General features: G+C 41.4%; 1 protein-coding gene across 2 annotated transcripts in view; it reads right to left on the reverse strand.

Moving 5' to 3' along the window:
- Positions 1-19,490, reverse strand: part of RTF1 (RTF1 homolog, Paf1/RNA polymerase II complex component) — a 30,566-nt gene extending 11,076 nt beyond the window's left edge. Inside the window, exons 1-8 of one of the 2 annotated variants that reach the window (XM_083839696.1) lie at positions 19,388-19,490; positions 16,934-17,044; positions 7,964-8,111; positions 6,249-6,453; positions 3,513-3,627; positions 1,883-1,994; positions 1,097-1,232; positions 420-597 (exon numbers count right to left, since the gene is read on the reverse strand). In XM_083839696.1, the coding sequence (XP_083695822.1) occupies positions 420-597; positions 1,097-1,232; positions 1,883-1,994; positions 3,513-3,627; positions 6,249-6,453; positions 7,964-8,111; positions 16,934-17,044; positions 19,388-19,465 (1,083 nt within the window). In that variant the 5' untranslated portion in view covers positions 19,466-19,490. Of the gene's footprint in view, positions 1-419; positions 598-1,096; positions 1,233-1,882; positions 1,995-3,512; positions 3,628-6,248; positions 6,454-7,963; positions 8,112-13,977; positions 14,082-16,933; positions 17,045-19,387 lie in introns of those variants that run through there. The other variant, XM_083839695.1, reaches the window with a different exon arrangement.
- Position 19,491: the final 1 nt, after the last annotated feature.

Genomic DNA, 19,491 nt, shown 5'->3' on the forward strand with positions numbered 1-19,491 from the left:
TCATCCTTACTTGGCCAAAGCAGAGTCCTCTACTAGAGGACTCTAGAGAAACTCTAGTTTGCAATACAAATGAAGAGACAAGACAGCATGAACCAAAGCTGAAAGAACAGGTTTTGTTAGTGCTCCACGCTCATGTGATACACACACACATGTATATACCTTGTCATCAATTAGTTTGATTTAAAGGTGAAAATTTGGAAACAGTTTATTGGCCTAACTGGTCCCATAGATTTATTTACCTTTCAAGCAGTCTCCTCCACTCCTCTGGCATCAATTATGCTTTCTGGTTATAAACTTTTTATTTTATTTATTTTTTACATTAACCACCCAAACAACCACAGGTACCACAGAAATACTAAGCTGCAAATACTGTATTACAGCACTACAAAAAGAACTAAATCCTTTGGAACTAAACTCACCCGATAAACAGGTTTGCTGTTGTGATTTCCAATACCAATACGGACAAAGCAACCAGTGACTGTCTTGGCAAAGAAGGGCATATGACACCAGCGTTCCAGCTTGTGTCGCGATAACCGTACTCGGTTCAGTTCTTCAGGCAAGGACACTGGCTGGGATTTAGGAGGAATTTCTTCTTTCCTGATTTGGGAAAGTTGAGAAGGAAAAAGGATGATTACGTCTCTATTTTTTCTTGAAAAAGGGGCCCTGAGCGAGATGCAGCGTAAGTTCTACCTAATAAAATTACTAGTAAAAAAAGTGATTCATCACACGCTAGTTGACCATAGATATATGAATCTTGCGTTAAACCTTTCTTAAGGAGTGCTAAGTCCTAGTGACTACACTTGTTACCCACTACCTCTGCTACCACAAAACAGACTCATGCACCAAGGCAGCTTATAGGCTAATGTTTTAAAATAAGCCAGCATATCTTCCTTATCTGCTAATATACCAGGGTTTTGTAGCTGCTGAACTACAGAACTAAACAAATCTGTAAACAGTGTAAATGGGGCTCAAGGCAACACCTTAGACACACTGATCTGCTCCCAAATAATTCTCTAAAGCAGTATGTACCTACATAAGGTGATTACCTGTGTTTATGAACACACACAATAATCATAGTCCAGCACTTAGTACTTACTCTTCCTCTTCATCAGAGGATGAGGATCTGGATGACCGATCACTTTTCTCACTAGACTTGTCATCCTCTTCCTCCTCTTCATCATCAGAGTATACTTCACTAGTTTTTAATGGCTGTTTTTTTGCAAGCAATTCGGCTGGGGAAGGGAGGAGAGAGAACAAGGAAAAGCAAGCTGTGATTTTTTTTTTGATGAAAGCTTCTTTATAGAGATGAAACCTCATTGATTAAAAAAGTTTAGAAAGCAGCAGTACAACAGATAGCTGTTAGTTTTACATTTGATATAAGTGCCACATGATTAAAGCCACTGGTAGGCTAAGAATGCCATTGTATATACTCAAACTGAGAAACTAAAATAACTTAAACGTATCTTAGATCTCAGTTATATTTATCTTCAGCCTCCCAACTCAACTGCATGTGCCATACAAGATAGGCGTAAGAATTGAATATATACAAGTTAAAACTATCATGATCAGACAATTTATTGTTATTTTGCACAGGAAAAAAAGTATCATATTTGGGGTGGACCACAATTAAAACCCAGTGGACTACTAAGAAAGTTTGCTTTGTTCTCAGACCATTCTGCATGGGGGAAAAAATATAAATAAAGAGCCAAAGGTGCCAAGTAATTTCCTAGGTGATTATGTCGGTCAAAAGACCAAGGAAGACGCAGAGAAGTTCATTCATCCAAGATGCAGGATTGCTGCATTAGTTAAAAACAGACAGTAGCACTCAGAATATTGTAATGAGGTCTCAAAAATTTATAGTTACAGCAACAAGCCTTCATACCTGTTCTGTTCTTCCTTTTCTCTCTTTCTGCTTTTAGCTCTTCCATTGCCTGAGACTTCTTGTCTAGTTTCTCATCCCGCTTTGATCGCCGCTCTTTGTTATGTGACATGACCTAAAAACATGCACAGAAAATCAATCCACACTGAAGTGCAATAATTAAAACAGTTTGTTTGCAGACCTTGAAAACTTAAAATGAAAACTAACAAACTCAATTTTAAAATCGTGGAGTTTTTATGAAAAAACAAACTTCAAAAGTCTAGAGAAGGGGAAATTGATCTGAAGCATATTTCTTTTTTGTACTTAGTATCAAAAATAATTAACATTCATTCTTCAACATTTCTGCCACCAAGTTTTAGTTCCCAAACTCCTCCTTAAGATAATAAAAAAGGACTAGAGAAATAAAATTGAACTACTTCTGCAACTAATAAATCATGAAGAAAAATTGGATAAATGTTAGTCTCACTGACTACTACTTTTGCAAGGCCAATGCACTTGTTCTGTCTTCAGTAAAGACAAAAGATTTGTTAAAAGTACTAAAATCAGAAATAATGCAAGTCTTCTAATATTTTCTATTCTTACAGGTCTGTCAAGAAAAGCAAGTAACACAGAATGCAGCTTCTACAATAAGAATAAGATGCAGTCATTTAAGTCAAGTCATTTCTGTAAGGCACCATAAAAGAACCCTGCATACAATGGTTTTGTATCTCTGCGTGTGTGTGTGTATGTGTGCACATACTCTACATATTATGTATACATATATATGGACTATATTTGTGTACATACATACACACATACACATGTGGAGTTGAGAGGTGTCCGGAGATGAAACTCATTCCACTTCATATGTGCCTGAAGGAAAATTCATCTTAGCTAGCTTTATTTAGGTGTTAAACACCTATTTCACTAGAAAATAACGTAGGCTGAATTACCCTCTGGAGATGTCCTCCTCTGTTGCACAGAGAGACAAGTGACAACAAGTGTAAACAACTAGTTCATAGATTGCAAGTTAAGCAAGATGAATCCTATCCTATTCTGGGAGCGTAACTGCCCAGACTTTGGAAGTTAAGGGTGGGATCTTAACTTAGAAACTCAGCTATTTGAAACTATAGTTTATATAGTATATATAAACTATATAAAGTATATAGTTTATATAGTTCAATTACACAGACCTCACACCCCGGGGAAAAAAGATATTGTCCTCTTTATGCTAGAGATGGAAAAACTATAGAATTACTTCTGTTCCTCTTAGCATTCAAGCTTTGCCTTCACACATCATTTAAAAAGCTGAGAAGTTTCTCGCCTGCTCTCTCAAACTTTGACTTGTACAAAAGACCACATATGAAAAATTTCAGACTGCATGGCAGGTCTTGTCCCAGGAACTACAGATGTAGCCACAACTTTTTCTTCGTTTTGTGTTTTCCATTGAAAGGAGTTATGAGTGCATTCCACAGCAGACCAAAGATGTTAATCTCTTAAAATCAACTGAAAGGCTAAAGATAGCTTGAGCATCTAAATGAACCAAATTCTGACCTTTTTACCTTGCTGTTTGACATTAAGGGTAAAATGGCAGGGGCAAGGAGAGGCAGCATCCCATCCCCCGCTGCCAAGGGAAAAGAGTTTCATTTCCTACCTGGGATTCTTGTATCTGTGTGAGTTTTTTCTTCTCCTGTTCTTCCTCTTGCTTTTTCTTTTTCTCTTTCTTTTCTTTCTTTTTTGCCGTTTTAAGTTTCTTCTTGATTTCAAACCTATTAGCAGATATTTGAAACAAAAGAGTGCATGAGAGAACGCTCCCTCCCTGAGTGAGCAAAGTACCACTCAGATGCTATGTGAGCATCTTATGCTATCTTACATGGTTAGTAAACCTCAAGGAACACTTCCACTGCTAGAAATGCTAGTTCTTATGCTGTTCCCCATTCCCCATCCTTATCTCCTCCCTTCCTTAAGAAAAATAGGATAGAGAAGCTGACCACAGAAAGGTGCAGGCTTACAGAAGGTGAGAGCTAACCTGAAGGGCTGGGAAGATCACGTAGTAACAGAATCCCCAGAAACCAACCCGTACTTCATCTTCGCCAGAAGAACAATCACTGTATGCTGCCTCCAATTATAAAAACAATTGGCTATTTTATGTAATTTGAATCTTAACAGTTAAAAACTCAGTTCTTTAAAACCACTATCATGCTAACTTTTTCCTGCTGAAACTTGACCTTTCTACTGGCATTGGTCTGAATAAGAAAAAGTCATAGTGAGTCCTCCTTCAGCTGCTACCGCACATTCCATCAGGCTCAGGAAGTTTCTGTGATTTAAGCACTTCTATTTCTACCTTCCCTAAACGTGTCATCCTGAAATCTCATTTTCAGCCACTGTATTCAGAAAAGTAGTGATTCCACTGGAACCGTCCTGTGACAGACTCTACTGCAGCGTGGACGGGATGTTGCTTTAGTGAAGTGTGCATGTGAACTAACACAAGCAAAAAAAAAAACCACAAAACCACAAAACAAAAAACACTTATCTTCCAGCAACTGAAATTCCAAATGTGTTATCCACGTGCACATTACATGGTCCATTCCTTTACAGTCCTTTACAACTGGATTTTGTAGACAAGAAACTGAAGTGCCAGATGAGCTTGTTGCCCTTTTACGCCTTAAACATGAAGCATAACACACAGGGCACAAGCATCGTGCCACATGCAACGTTTGCTGTAATCCCAATAAACACCCAGGAAGACATATATATAGGCAGCATTTTGAAAGATTCAATTTGTAAAAAGTGAAATTGCTGTCCTTCCCAGCCTACACTCACTTCTACCTGCCAACTCCTTTACACAGAACAGGACAAACTTGTTTAAGATTAAATCAGAAACTCAGGCTTAAATTGTTTAGCTCGTTTGCATCAAGTATTCGCCAGTGGTCATTTTAAAACCAAAATATTCTGTTACCATGGACCTATGAATGAAAATCAGAAAAGTGGTGGCCTTTTATCTGATCTAAGTCAAATTTTTCACCCATTTTAATCCCTTTGAGGAGGGCAGCAGATTAGAGAAGACACTGAAAGTGGTATTAAAAGCACATTCAGACAGTGCTCTAGCTATGGCTTAGACAAATGAGTAGTTGATTGTACTGGCTTGATTCACACAACAGATGTTAGTCCTCTAGAGAAATTTCTCAGCAACTAATAGAAAAAAGTCACTGAAGAGGGAAGAAATTGAACAAAACTTGCCCCACTTTCACCAAATCTTTTGTTAGATTTATGGGGAGGAAAAAATACTGCAAGGAAACTGCCTGACAGGGCAATATTATAGTAACAAATAAAACTATAACACCTATGGTAGAAATCCACAAATGACCCCTTGAATATGATGTCCAACACCACTCACTCTTCTTTCAACATCCCTCTCTTTTCTATTAGTCTTCCAACCAATTTCACATCCATAAAAAGGTAAACCCTAAAACTGTTCTGTGCTTCACCACTGTCTTTTGAAAAATTGCCGGAGCTCTTACACACCTTACGCTTCGCCTGTTTCTAAAGTATCAGCATATGATGGCCAATACAGAAAAGACAGAGGAGAAAGCAGTCCTACTGACTCTGTCTGGCCTAGTGTCTAAAACTGTATACACAGCTAGAACAGTAGTTGGCAACCACACCCATTCAACACCTAGGAAATTTCCAGAAACAGACATTTTCAAGAACATGCAGAATTTCTGTTATACACTTCTAAACTAGCCTTAAGGACAACTGATGTGAAGATCTACCATGAAACATAATTTGCTTTAGTGTGTTGAATGCTTGGACCCTAAACACAAGAGCCCAGTCAGCACAGTCTCCATATAGAAAAGTCCAAATTAAGAATAAAGAAAAGCTGCCTGTAGAGAAATAGAACAAGCATTCAGCTGGAGAATATTTATCCTAAAACACTGGACACTTCCATCTCAGTTTCCTATACAGCAATAACTATGAAAAACAATGTAGGGAACAGCAATTTCATGTGAACACAAAGTTTCTTTGCTTTACAATTTGACATTATGCAAACGTTAGTCAGACTTCACTGCTTGCAGTCTGATGTGTTATCTAGCTGTTTTCCCCATTTTTCTGCCCTGACCCCATTAAAAAAATAACAACCAACATTTAAATAGGCTGTCTGCAAGTCACAGAAACAGAAATTTGAGAGTTCCATGTCTCCTTCACAGAAATGAGAAAATATACATTTCGTACAATATGAAATACACAGAATATGTTATATATCACTGTTAACGTGTTGGATTTAGTTTCATCTGTTTAACTCAGCAGTGCATTGCAAAGGATTTAATTCAGAGCTGTTTACAGTACACCCTGTATGAGTTTGCTATCAAATATCAACAGATAAATTTACCTCCTCTTTAGCACTTCTCTCTTCTCTATCCGGTTAAACAGTTCCTGCTCTCTCTCCTTTTCTGTCATTTGTTCCAATCGAGCCCGGTCTTCTTCATCTCCCATAAGATCTTCTCCATAGCCATCATGGAATTCCTCGTCTTCAGATGAAGAATCTGAATCCGAGCTAGATGAGGAGCTGTTGCTTTCTGAGTCAGACACCTCTCCTAAAACAAAGTCACAGGACAGTGAAACTCAGCTGGGGCAAAGCCCAACCACTTCAGTGTGGCATGTTAGCAAAGGGTATTGAGAATGAATTCTGTACTTGTCTTTCTCTATCCTTAAAGTATGCATATCATGAAAATTAAACCTTCAGAATACTTTAGTACTGAAAGACATACCTGCTACAAAAAATAATGAAACAAGTAGTACTACAGGTGAACACAAAATGTTAAGTAAAAATTCTTAGTAGAACAAGAAGATCCTAGGAGCTCTTTTGATTAGCGTTAGGGTCTGGAGGTTAGATTTCTATGCGTACATACTTACATCACTTAGCAGTTGCTTAGACACCCATAACTTTTAAGTGCATATGTGCACCTCAAATGCCACCACAAAACACCACCAATATTCCTTATTCTATAGCAACTCGAGGAACCAAAATTTGTCATTTGAAGACTGCAACAGCATGAATTGCTACATCACAAGATGAAGTTAAAAAACACTACCCTTGTAACTGGCAAAGTCACGATGCTAGCTCCATCACTGTAACAAGCCCTCCCCATTTACACACGGGAACAGCTGAGTCCCCAGCAATATTGGGTAACACCACCTTTAAACTTGATCCGAGTCCAAACGTTTTGATTACCTCACCTAATCAACCACATTACACCAAATCCCAAAAGCAAACAGATACTAGAATTCTTTCCTCCGCTTTCATTCAAGCCTCAGCATTTCTGGAAACTTCCTGCTTTGTAACCTTACTCTGTCAACAGCCTTGATTGCATGTACGCATAAGTACAGGTTCAGTCACATCATGCGTTGGTCTGTCTCCACTGTGCTTAATATTAATACACTTAAGAAAGCATGTGAAGGAACTTAGTCTTAACTTTGCTTCTTAGTATCAACTGAAATAGTAACTAACCACCTGCAAACTATCATAGCCGCGATAAAAACATGAAAGAACACAGGAAGTCTGCCTAGCATAGGAACTGATTCAGCAGTCATGTAAAAAAAAAATCTAACAGTTATAGTCATGATTTCTCTTCTTCAATTTCAGTATAAACGTGCAAGTACTCTGATTCAGAGAAAACATAAGATAAGCTCGTATTTGCATTATGTAACATTATACACCTTTCTCCTTGTTGTCACAATGATTTTGGGAAGGCAAAATACATCAATCAGAAGAAAATGCTACCCCAACTACAGATGGTACAAGCTTGAAAGAAGAAGAGAGTTCTCCAGGAGAAAGTCAAGTAATCGAGTATGTTGTACATTCTTCGGTTGAAGCAGTATTTAGCAGTGCTTTTTTAATGGTGCACTTACAGCAATGCAATGTGGAATTACATTATACGTACTTCAAGCCGTGGCAAGTTCAAGTCATCCGGACTACCAGTAACACAAAGAAAGCTCTCTGAAGGTAGTCTTTAACATAGCCATTTAATTTTACTCTTCAGCGTGTGCAAAGAGGCAACTTCACTTGGAATTACGCTCTAAGTAGGTGCAGAGGTGTTATCTTACCCTCTTCAGGTGCTGAGCTCTCAGCTGAGCTGTCTTTATCTGAGCTGCCTGAAGAGGCAGCTTTGTTTGTCTGTTTCTTCATGGCTCCTTTCTTCTCTGCTTTACCCGCTTTTCCCTTTTTCTTGTTTTTAGAACCTCCAACAGTCCACTGCAAGGAAAAAAAACAAAACAAGAAAGAGATCATGAGACAGGACTATCACTCTTCCCTCCCTCCCCAAAAACACTGGAGTAAAAATGACTCCACCTGATATCTGACAGCAACAAATCAATCGCACAAAAAGGAAAAAAAAAATGCCAACAGGTAACTTGTTAAATGAAAGCATTTTATGGTGGCTTTTTGTTGTTGTGTTTTGGTTTTGATTTTTTAAAATAAGTTATCCCTGCAACCCAAAAGTTGGCAGAAGAGTCCTTTTGAAAACAATGAAGACTTCAGAGTTCAGTCTATAATATCCACCGGGGAAAGAAATTACTGAAAACATTTTCCTAAGAAAACAACTTAAATAATAGAAGTCTAACTGTATTTGTAAAGGCTATCTTCAGTTAAATACTATGAAATGGAAGCAGCAACAAGAAGTGTTTCCAAAATTAGTTCACTGAAGGGCAAAATTTAGATTTTACAAATGCACACCAATTACATGAGTTTTTCAGAAATCTCAGTTTTGGCAGGAGTTCACAGTACCTGTATAATTTTTAATGCAACAAACCAATAGTATACTCGTTCACAGACAGTACTGCCACCACCTTCTGCACCTTACGTACAGTGCACAAGTCACAATCAAATCAGAATCACAGTTAGAAAAAAAAAACAAAAACAAGTGTCTAGGCTTAATTTTAATTTTGTCTTAACATCACATCTTCAGTTTAGGCTGCAGTTTCCCAGTTCAGAGCTTATGCCAGCACATACGCAGAGGCATCAACTTTAAACACCAGAGTCCCAAGAGAAGAGGCGGTATTTACTTTACCATGCAATTTCTTGTTACATTTTTCCATTGTCCTAACCACCTGAGTAAAGCCAGACGGTAACAGAAGCAGTAAGGACTATCTATGCACAATTTTAAGGCTTTACAATATTTTGTACCTCACTATTTCCAGAAATTCTTCTAGGGGGAACCTAGATTCCCTCTTCAGGGATAAGATATTTATTCTGAAATGAACTACTTTGAGTGTTATCTTCTTCATACCTGTATATTACTCTCACCCTTCATGCACATCATCTGTTCAAGCAGGCAGTCTACCCACCCTCTCAAGAAAATAAAAAAAAAATCCTAATTCAAATAAGCAAAGACTCTTTTGCATAACTCAGATCTTGCACTGAATAATAGTTTAGTTAAAAGAAATTCTTTACATTTGACCTCTGTTGCATACAAACTTCAGGCTCCATCACATTTGAATACTACTTCTGTCTGAAGAGGCACCACCTTTAGATTGTTTTGAACCCCAGGGTTCTCCAAATGAAACTAACTTAGTAGTCAGAAGCTACTACCTCATCTCTTAATACCCTTGGAATTTCCTAGCTTTTGATTACAGTCACAACTGGCTTTGTACCATCCATATTAGTGCTCACTTCATCATCATCTGTAAGTGTCAGGTGTGCATTCAAATTCAACTGCCAAAGAGCAGGCAGAAGTTCTCTTTTCTGCAGCAAACGTAGAGCTACCTAGCGGTGAGCCTTTGATTGCAATCTGTTCCCCAACCCATTATGCTCCACAGGACAGGTGAGAAACTCTGCTCACAAAGCATTTAGCTTTATATCAGCCTGAGCTTGCATTTAAGTCTTTATTGGCTCCCATATTCAGGTTTCACTTGTTTGATGTTACAGTGCTGCTGCCTAGCTTCCCCAGTATTGCCAATAATTTTCCTGGTCAGCCATGCCCAAGTAAATCAATGAAGACCAAGCTTGTACACAATGCCAGCACACTCAGATCTCAACATCACGGAATCACCTCCTAGGACTAGGATAAGTGCATTTTGACTATTAGTTCAACAGCTTACCTACTGTTAGCAGACCAATGAAAACACAAGAGTGAGAAAGTGAGACTGAGCATTCACTAGGGAGGAGCAGAGCCCTCTGAACGAGGGATGCAGAGGTGCTTCCTTCCCAGAGCTCCGTCATGTTTCAGTGTTACAACACTGAATTATAGCTTGCTCTTTAGCGAGAAAAAAGAAAAGCACAGAGAAAGCCGTATTATACACACACAGCTATATCAAGACCTTGAGAGGTCATGCTGAGATGAAAGAAGTTAAGATCTGATGGAAACAGCAGGACTTCAGTAGTTAAGAAAATGTTTAATAGCTGTAGATACATGCATTACATAGCGCTGTTCTCAGCCTTCAACTCACAAGCAGGCTTGTGGAGAGAGCTCAGGGCCTGAGAGATGGAACTCAAGAGAAAACTGGGTGTCAACTTCTGAGCAAGATCAAGAAATTTGTCCTTATCTAGGACTTTTCACTTTGGTTTCTATTAGACCCGGGAGACTACACTATCTTGCTGTACAAGTGACCCCTACATCTTTCAAGTCACAATAACTGGTTGTCACCTGCCAGTTTCAGTGCTGCCATAAAGCCTAAAAGCTGCCATAAAGTTCTTCCTCAACTGCCTCAGGTGCTTCAGGGGCTTTTCAGCTACCCCAGTCTCTCATGAATGCCTGGTTATTCCTGCAACCACTACAGGACAAAAAGAAGGATTGATGAAAACCCGAGGACAAATAAATCACCTAAACCAGGACGTACTCAGTGCGAGGGCTCTTTCATGCTCACAGTTTGCTCTGCAGGCTCAGGGACCATCAGCTGTCATTTGGATACCGAATGGCCATTCGGTGTTATTCAGAGTGGGACTAGCCAACACCAAGTTTCTTCTTACATCAGAGGAAGAGATAGCTACGTTTAGCAGGTCGGGGGCGGGTGGGGAAATAAGAAGAAAGAAAAAGCAATACAGAAAAACCAGGAGTTGCTTGGCAACTTGCAGCCCAAACCAGAGTCCTGAGCCTGTCCCTCATGCTCTAGGCACACCTGCAGAGATCAGAAAGGCACACACGTTCACATGTAACGGCAAGTAAAAATGCACACCCAGTTAAGAGTCAGCAGCATTTGGTTGCTCTGCTTCTCTTCCCTCCATCTCAAACAGCAAACAGTAACCATAGTTTCCAAAAATCTGTCCTCTTCTGCAGCTTCTCCAGGTTCCTTCTTCCGTGCTCTGATCAGGCAGAGCCAGTCAACGCTTCTCACATGCTGTCCACAGCCATGCCTCTTTGCACAGCCCCTCTGTTCACCACTGGCTCCACGGCCACCAGCTGGAACCCTCCATGGTTCCAGACGCAGCAAGTCAATAAACCCAGGCAGAAGTGTGCTGTAACATTGCTTTCTGCTTATTGTTCACTACAACTCAACAATAGAACATTATGGCTCAGTCACAGGAAGTAGCCAGAAAACACTTCAATTTCTCCTCCTGCTTCTAAGGTTCACAGTGCTAATCACTCACATATTTCCCCAATTCGTCCAAGCTAAGCCGCAGTACCCAGAACGGACTGCCAATAACAAAATGCCATTAGAAATCAGCTGGATTTAGAAGTTAGCTTCTACAAAAGCAACTACACAAGATGATTGAAGAAAATCATTTATAGTTCAGCAAACCTAGAACATATTTCCACTAGGGAGATGAAATGAGATCGAGGTGAGGGGAAAAAAAACAGTGAGCTCTGACAGTACAGTAGCCTGAATGCAGTAGTATTTTTACTGATGCTGCTCAGATAGCCACTATTCTCTTCTGTTCACACAGTACCCAAATGTATTATCCACTGAAATTTTCTTTTGCAAGTAGGTATTCTCCCTGCTTTTTACTTCAAACTGAGCAGAGGTGCACAACTGAGGTCACCAGCCTGTCCTTGCCATATCTTTCCCTCCTGGATACGTCTTTTATAAAGAAAGGGCAAATTATAAGCCATAACTTCAAAACGAAACAGATCCCTTACCAACATGTTCCCTTCCTAGGCCAGATAAACTTACACGCCATGACAACACAACAGCTTACGTGTGAAAAAGTACCTAGTGCTAGCCCAGCTTACAAACTGTCATCTGTTCTTCTCCATTAATACCTGAGGAAAAAAGAAGGCAGTCCTCCATGCAAGTCATCAAACTGCATTTCCAGCCTGCAGACAACAGCAGGCAGCAGAGATGTTGCGATATGGCAGCATTTACTGTCTTCGGGGTTTCTCAAAGCTGTGAGAACTCTGGAGAATTCCAAGAACTACAAGGAAGAAAACACTCTCTGCAACTATTGTTAAAACCAAATAGTGAATAGAAATCCCTCATTACTTTTCGTGTCTGCACCTGTCATTTGGGGGGCCTCAAACAACTCCACAATGACAACAGTCCAGCAATTAGGAAACTTAAAGGGCTGTGTTAGGCAGGGAGAGGAGACTTGAGATGTTAACACCAAAAGGCAAAGGAGACACAAACAGGCAGAGGAAAGATCTTCTCAAGTCACAGAAGAGGTTTTGCCAGGAACTGGCTGAATGAAGGTTTCAGAGGTCACAACCCGCTTGGTCCTCCCCTATTGTCTGAACATCACTCAAATCAACTCACAAAAGTTAACTAAGAAAAAAGTGTACGTCTAATGGTTTTAATTTAAATTAAGCTGCAAGTTAACATTTACTCTAGAATTATTTTGAGATGCCCATGTATTGAGAAACATGGAGACCTACTGAATGACAGTGTGGAGATGGCAGATCCCAAATGCCAACGAAGAAACACTCTCCATAATTAAAACAAACCTGAGGATACTACCAGCTGTAAAAACCTGCGAAGTTTTATTTTAGAAGCCTGGACCAAACAGCTGGAGATGGTGACAGCCATAAAATACTTGGCCAGCATATGCCTTGCACAACTGTCACCGAGCTACCATCATCCAGACCAAAAAAAGCTTAATCACTGCTCTAGATATGATACAGTGCCTCATGAATGGATTGTTTTCAGCAAAAGTTGCTTTCTTGATACAAAGAAAAAAGTTCCTTCTGTGAAAATTAAATAAATAAAATCACATATCCAATTCCAATAGCTACGTGAGCCTGTATCTGGAGCACCCTGCTCCACATGAGAGCTCTTGCAGACACACATACCCTGTAATCCACATCCCCAGAAGTTATTCCCTCACTAGCTTGCAATTTGAAGTTACTTGCAGACCAAACTTTATACCTATTTTGTTCCCAGCTGGTTTACATTACTTCTGTGTATACGTTGGCCTCCATACAATTAGTCCGCACTATCCAGATTTGCACTTGCACATTTTGGGATGTGCTCTTTAAGGAAAGCTTTATTATTCCCCGTGTTAATAGCTAAAGGAAGCTGTCTCCAAGGAAATCAAAATTACAAAGCACGCAGCCTGTACACTTGTGTACAGGAAGATTAAACACACACCGCTTCAAATTCTTTAAGCTTGAAAAATGTACGTATGGCAAAGGCCCCACAAGACTAGCGAACCCACTCAGTCTTGGAGGCCTAATTAAGCAGTGTTATGAAATAAAAGCACACAGGGAAGTCATTTAGCACAATAATCTCTACAATCCCATAAAAGACACCCCCAAAACAAAAGGAATACATGTAGCTTTCTGCTAATCTGTGGTTTACCAAAGTGCTTAAACTTGAACGCAGGAAGTAGATCTAAATTTTCAACTCCTTTCCTAACAATAGAGGCACAGAGCCTCCTCCAGGCAGACTGCTATTCAGGACTTACTGTCTGCACAAACTCTATTCACTGTTTCCTCTGTCCCATAGCTCTTGACAAATCTTCAGCCATGCCTCCTCCTCCTGAATCTGCACATTTGCAAATAAAAAAAACCTAAAACCAGACACTCACTAAACTCCAGCCTAGTAACAAGCATTCGTGATCTAACTTTTCATGTCCCGGAGGTATTTTCTGCTATCACCCTACAGCTGCTAAAAGGCACAGACAAACCCTTCACTACATTAGAATGAGCGTGGAAGAATGTAGTCTTATACCAGCATTGCCAACAACAAACCTTTCAGGAGAAAGAGTATTGCTGCTTTCTGTCTAATCTACACTGATGTTAGCAAAGCTGTTTCAACGGTCATCCAGGCTTCACTGCACAACAGACAGGATCCTCTTACTGTGAGCGACACTGCTGGGATAAAAAGAAGAGCAAGAACCCAGAATTAGCCTACCACAACTGAGGAATACCATCCACACAATGTCTTCAAGATGCCATGAGGGTAGCTTGCTGACACACATGCCTCTAGTGCAGTAGACCCAGCAGCAGTTTGGCTAACACCAAACTGGTCACACGTGGCAAGCTAACGAATTGGGATAGCAGGCTCTGGGGTGGTCATGGCCACACGCTGCTCCACAGATAAAGGAGCAGTCTGTCTCCACGCCTGTGTCCAGCTTAGTACATCTCTTTGAGAAGGTGGCGCTTCTTATTGCGATGGCCTGCAGTCATCGCTACTCGTCTGTTGTCTGAACAGCGAGCGGTTCAGTCAATTTGGTCATGCATGTTCCACAGACACAGCAAAAGATGATCAGTACGTATCTACTACTTCGCTGACGGCAACTCACCTTCAGTCCCTTGGCTAGGTAATTTGATTCAGACAACACAGGTCTTTGAAATGTTATAGAACCCAGTATCTGCACCATGAACACTTGATGTGGCCAAGAGATTTCACAGAAGTGCATTTGCACTAAAAAAACACAACACATGGTGACAAAGGTCTCATGAAATCCCTTGGGCACCGTTGTATACATGGCATAATTTGTACCAGTTCTTATTCTGTAATTCCAAAAATGCATCGTCTCTATCTACACTATGTTCCCCCAAACTTTCCTCCCTACAGAAAAACAAAACGCAGTGTTTAGCTTCCGAAGCAGAGATTTAGACTTCTTTCCTGTACGTGCGACATACTGATTATCCCAGAACATTTTGCGCTTGCCAGGAACCACAAAGGATGCACACGCTACAATACCTGCATGGAAGCAAATGCATGATTAAGCACATTTGCCGAGGGCAACAATTTCCATGCTGTTGCCTCCAAGTCCTCATCTTACAGGAAGTTCAGTAAAACCGTTTCAACTTTTAGACCCCTGCTCCTAACCCCCAGGATTGAGCAAACTTGAGACCAACCACAAGAATACTGAGCAAAACCAAAGTCGTTCGAGCAGGAACACCAGGCGGGTAGTCGAGTCTAGGGACGCACACAACCGAGTGGCTGGAAGAAGAACTACTGTCATAGCCCAGCCTGTCTCACCCTGCTACGACAAGGAGCAGTTCAGAACGCATATTTCAGGCACAGGAATAGAAGCAAGTGTCCTAATTACCTCTTCTCTAAACCTTTCCCTCTTGCTACGTGGAAGTCAGAGAGAACAGTATCAGGAAGAAATGATACACAGATTAGAAAGTTTCAATTGCACACTGTGCAGCAGAGATATTACTGCATCTGCAAGTCTGTGGGTATAAAAATCAGATTTGACTTCAAAATCATGTTTTCCTAGCAAATTCATGAAGACATACGTTGCCATACTCCACATTTAACGGAAAGGTGGACCTCATTTGTAGTTATATATGCTAAATATATATATATCTATATATATTTATTCCATCCGTTTTCAGAGATAAACATAGTACAGAAGAGTTTATAACCAAGGTGCTCTCCACACTCAAGTCTACATTTCCAGACAAGCTGGTCCCCAGGCAGCGTGCTCTCAGAGCAGAACACACAAAGTTTCAGGCTGAGCGGTCACCCAATAACACACGTAATGTCTATAGTCTGTTCATAATTTTCTCATCCCTTATGTCTAAAGCACATACTAGATGAAACAGTTGCTATTATTTCTTTTTTAAAAAAGGAGTGCTTGAAACAGAGTTCAAGCTATATTTATTTCAGAAATGCCTCGGTAAGAATACTAAACCACTAAACGTACTAGAACGTGTGCATTCTTAATGTGTATCGGAAGAACTCTCGCCAGAATCTCAAATTCTCATCAGTTTAACAGTTTATCGCTGGCTGACCCTGTGCGTCTTCGAGTTGCCACAATGAATAATTCTTGCTGTGGCATCAGTGGACAGGGGGAAGCAGCACAGTTAAGTTTTAAGAACAGATGGAGTAAGAGACCTCCACATAGTACAGATGTCTTTGCAAGCTTTCTGCAACACTACAAGAAGATCTTTTTACTCAAATAGCTATGTGACCAGTTTGTCAGATCCTCTGTTTTAATACGTCAATTTCAATTTTCGCTTGTAAATGGAACCGGAGGCTTTTAACCAGCTCTAGAACATAGCACCAAGAACAAATAATAAAAACAGATCTAGCAGATACGCACTCCTATGCAATAAGTTGAGAAAACCCTAAAACAAAGTAATTCTAAACTCTCACTTGCTTCACTTTCTTCAGAAACACCAATAAAAACACACTGTTCTATGTTCAAATGGTCAGACAAGCTATTTCACAATACGCTTTTGCTACTCAAAGTAGCAAAATAGAACAGTTTTAACATTAAACAGTCCCACCTGCTTTTACCCTCCTCCTCTCCGAGGAAGGAAGCTCTCTCCCAAAGCCAAAACCCTCTCCCTTGAATTCGGAGTCCAGGTTCAGCAAATTCATTATTACTTCAACCACAAACTGCACACAGGAAGAACACTAGTTTTAAGACGACAGATCACCAAACCATTCAGACCTTACAAACACAGGATTAAACAGGCAGTCAACTTTTCTACAGCCATACCGACTACTTTGTGTGAAGTTACAATTCTAAGCTGATTAACTACAAGAAACCAAGAAGAATTTGAGTACGTAACCTCTGGGCAAAATGGTTCTCTATCAGTTCCATCAACAGCTTGCCCCACTTTATAAAATCAGCAAGCTAAAAGTACTGTATGATACATCCATATCTTCCATACTTCCATCGCATAGACACAGTCAGACAAATAACCCATACGAAGTTCACTGATAACATAACCTACTCACCTCATCATCACTGTCTGATGTCTCAGAGTCTGAAGATGCTGTAGGCTTGCTCACAGGTGGCTCCTTTTCTTCAGAGTCACTGCGTTTCCGTTTGGCCAATGACAAGAGCTCCTGGTGTGAAAACAACATATGTTTATTTTAAAATATCGCTATTAGTTTTACCAATTCAGGTCAACGCATATACACCTTCTCTGTGATATCTGAGCACATCCCAGTAACACGATTGTCCCCACTACCTAGAGAACAAAGTCTACCATGTTTCATAAATATATACATACACAGAACTCTGCGTAATACAGCTGAATGTTACGAAAGGATTTTGAAAATTACAAGCCATAAAGAGAAAATGCTACTGACATCACTTTCTTGATATAAAGAAGATATGACAAATTACTTTCAGGTCTGTGGTATTTATATACCACATTATTAGATGAAAATTAAAAAACTCTACATTGTGTAGCATTAACCCAAAAAGTCAAATGCCACTAAGGAGTCTAGTTCCTTTCTTTCAAAAAAGATTTGCAACTATACACTTACAAAGGAGATACTTTAAGTATCACCAAGATGTCATGGCTGATATGTTTAGTAAGACCGTTCAATTCCTTTTCACCATTCCTACATGCCACAGAATGCACTTAAAGCTTTGGACAGACACAGAGCAGGCACCAAGCTCAAAGGCTGGGAAACTAAGTAGAGCTGTTCTCTAGGGGAAGCACCCTCAAAGGCAACCCAGGCCAGCAGAAAGAGCTAAATGGCTCACAAATAATCTCATCATTTGCTGTTCACAGCTTGTTCAGATGACAGAGGGAGGCAGTAGTTTAAAGCAATCATTTCTGAAGCTGCATTACTGTCTTCGTAATCCATGACAAATTATTTAGTCTTAAAAACATTGCTTTGGGGCTGATGAATCTTAGCTGTGAGGAGAAATAAAGCCACACCAACTTCTGCAGTCTTGGAAAAACAATACTAGATCGGTCGGCATTAGTTTCAAAACTGGAAGATTATCTCCACAGCAGAGGGATTTGAATTTAGTACCTCAGATGAGAACATAAACATTGCAGAAACTGATGGCCTAAGCTACTTACTAACAAAGAAATCTTCAGTTATTAATGGCACTTTACAAACCGTTTTCTGAAGACGACATGCAACATCAACAGAACAACAAACGGCTCTCCTTAGGAAGTTCCTGATGTTTTCTATAATAATTTTCTAAAATTCCCCTCTCACTAGTATCTTCAAGCATAGTTGAACCCAGATTACCTTCCTGCGTGATACCTTGGTGTTAATATTTACTGTTTTTATGCCAAGCAATTTGCCTTCTTTCTTTCTACCCTTGTTTTTTCCCCTTTTCCAACATTCTACATGAGAATGGCTCCTACTCCTTTCGATTCAACCCGCTCAGGTCACTAAGGAAAGCTGTCAAACATTTAACCGACAAGGGCCTCACTCAGTATGCTCTCCTCCTTAAATCACACTTCAAGAACATCACCGCCCTGCTACCCAGCCTTCATCCTTGCACATATTTCTCTCTGCTGTTATAGTGGCTACAAACAACCGCCAACAACTCAGGTAGGGTTGCAGATGCATGCTTCCAGCGAGTAACAGAACGGATGTACAACCATGCAGCTATTCCGCCACCACTCTGGGGCTAGCTCAGCTCCTCGTGTTTTCAGGCTCTGGGGAAGCTACAGGACTAAAACACTCATGGTGAGAAACTGGCAGCTCTAGAGGGATGCAAGGGACACGCTCTGCTCCAGTGTATTTGTCTAACAGGGTGTATGACTTGAATTTTCTAAGGCTCCAAGTTGCAAAAACATTTTTCAGTGCTTGTGGGTGGCTTTTTATTTTTACTTTTCTGCAACACAGCAACAGCTTCTCCATTAAACACCCCGCAGGTCCGGCGTTACGTTCCCCCAGCCATGCTGGCACAGTTAACCAGCCAAACTTCTGCACAGCCCAGGCGGTGCCGTGCGAGCCCTGACGCCCTCGTTTACCACATGCAGCGCATTGCCGACCCCCGCCCCGCCGAGAGCTGGAGCCCTGGGGGGAATTCCCTTCCACAGAGAGGGGGGCTCCTCCTTCTGCAGCCCCAGCACGGCGAGCCCCGCGCCGGACCCCCAGGAGGTGCCTGCGGGGAACTCGGGGCGCCCCCAGCCGCACCTCCGGGCCGTGCCCCTCAGCCCTGGCCGCGGGGGGAGCCCGAGGCACGGCCGGGGCTCACCGGGAGACCCCCGGGCACCTCCCCGGCCCTCCGGGGGCCCCCCCCCCGGTCCCGCCCGGCAGCACGGGGCCCGGCCCCGCTGCCCTCAGCGCCGGGCCGGGGAGGCGCCGGAGGGGTCCCCCCCATCGGGGCCTGGCCGCGGCTGGGCCGGGAGGAGGAGGAGGAAGGGGGGGAGATGGCGGCGCCGAGCCCCGCGCGGCCCGGAGGGCCCAGGCCCGGGCCTCCCCGCGCACCTGGTCCAGGTTCTCCTCGCTGCCGCTGTCCTCGGTGTCGGAGTCGATGAGGACGCGGCCTTTCCGCTTCTTCACCATGGCGGAGCCGGCTGCCCCCCTACCGC

This window comes from Anser anser (assembly GCF_964211835.1).
Source record: "Anser anser genome assembly, chromosome: 5".
Classification (NCBI taxonomy): Eukaryota; Metazoa; Chordata; class Aves; order Anseriformes; family Anatidae; genus Anser; species Anser anser.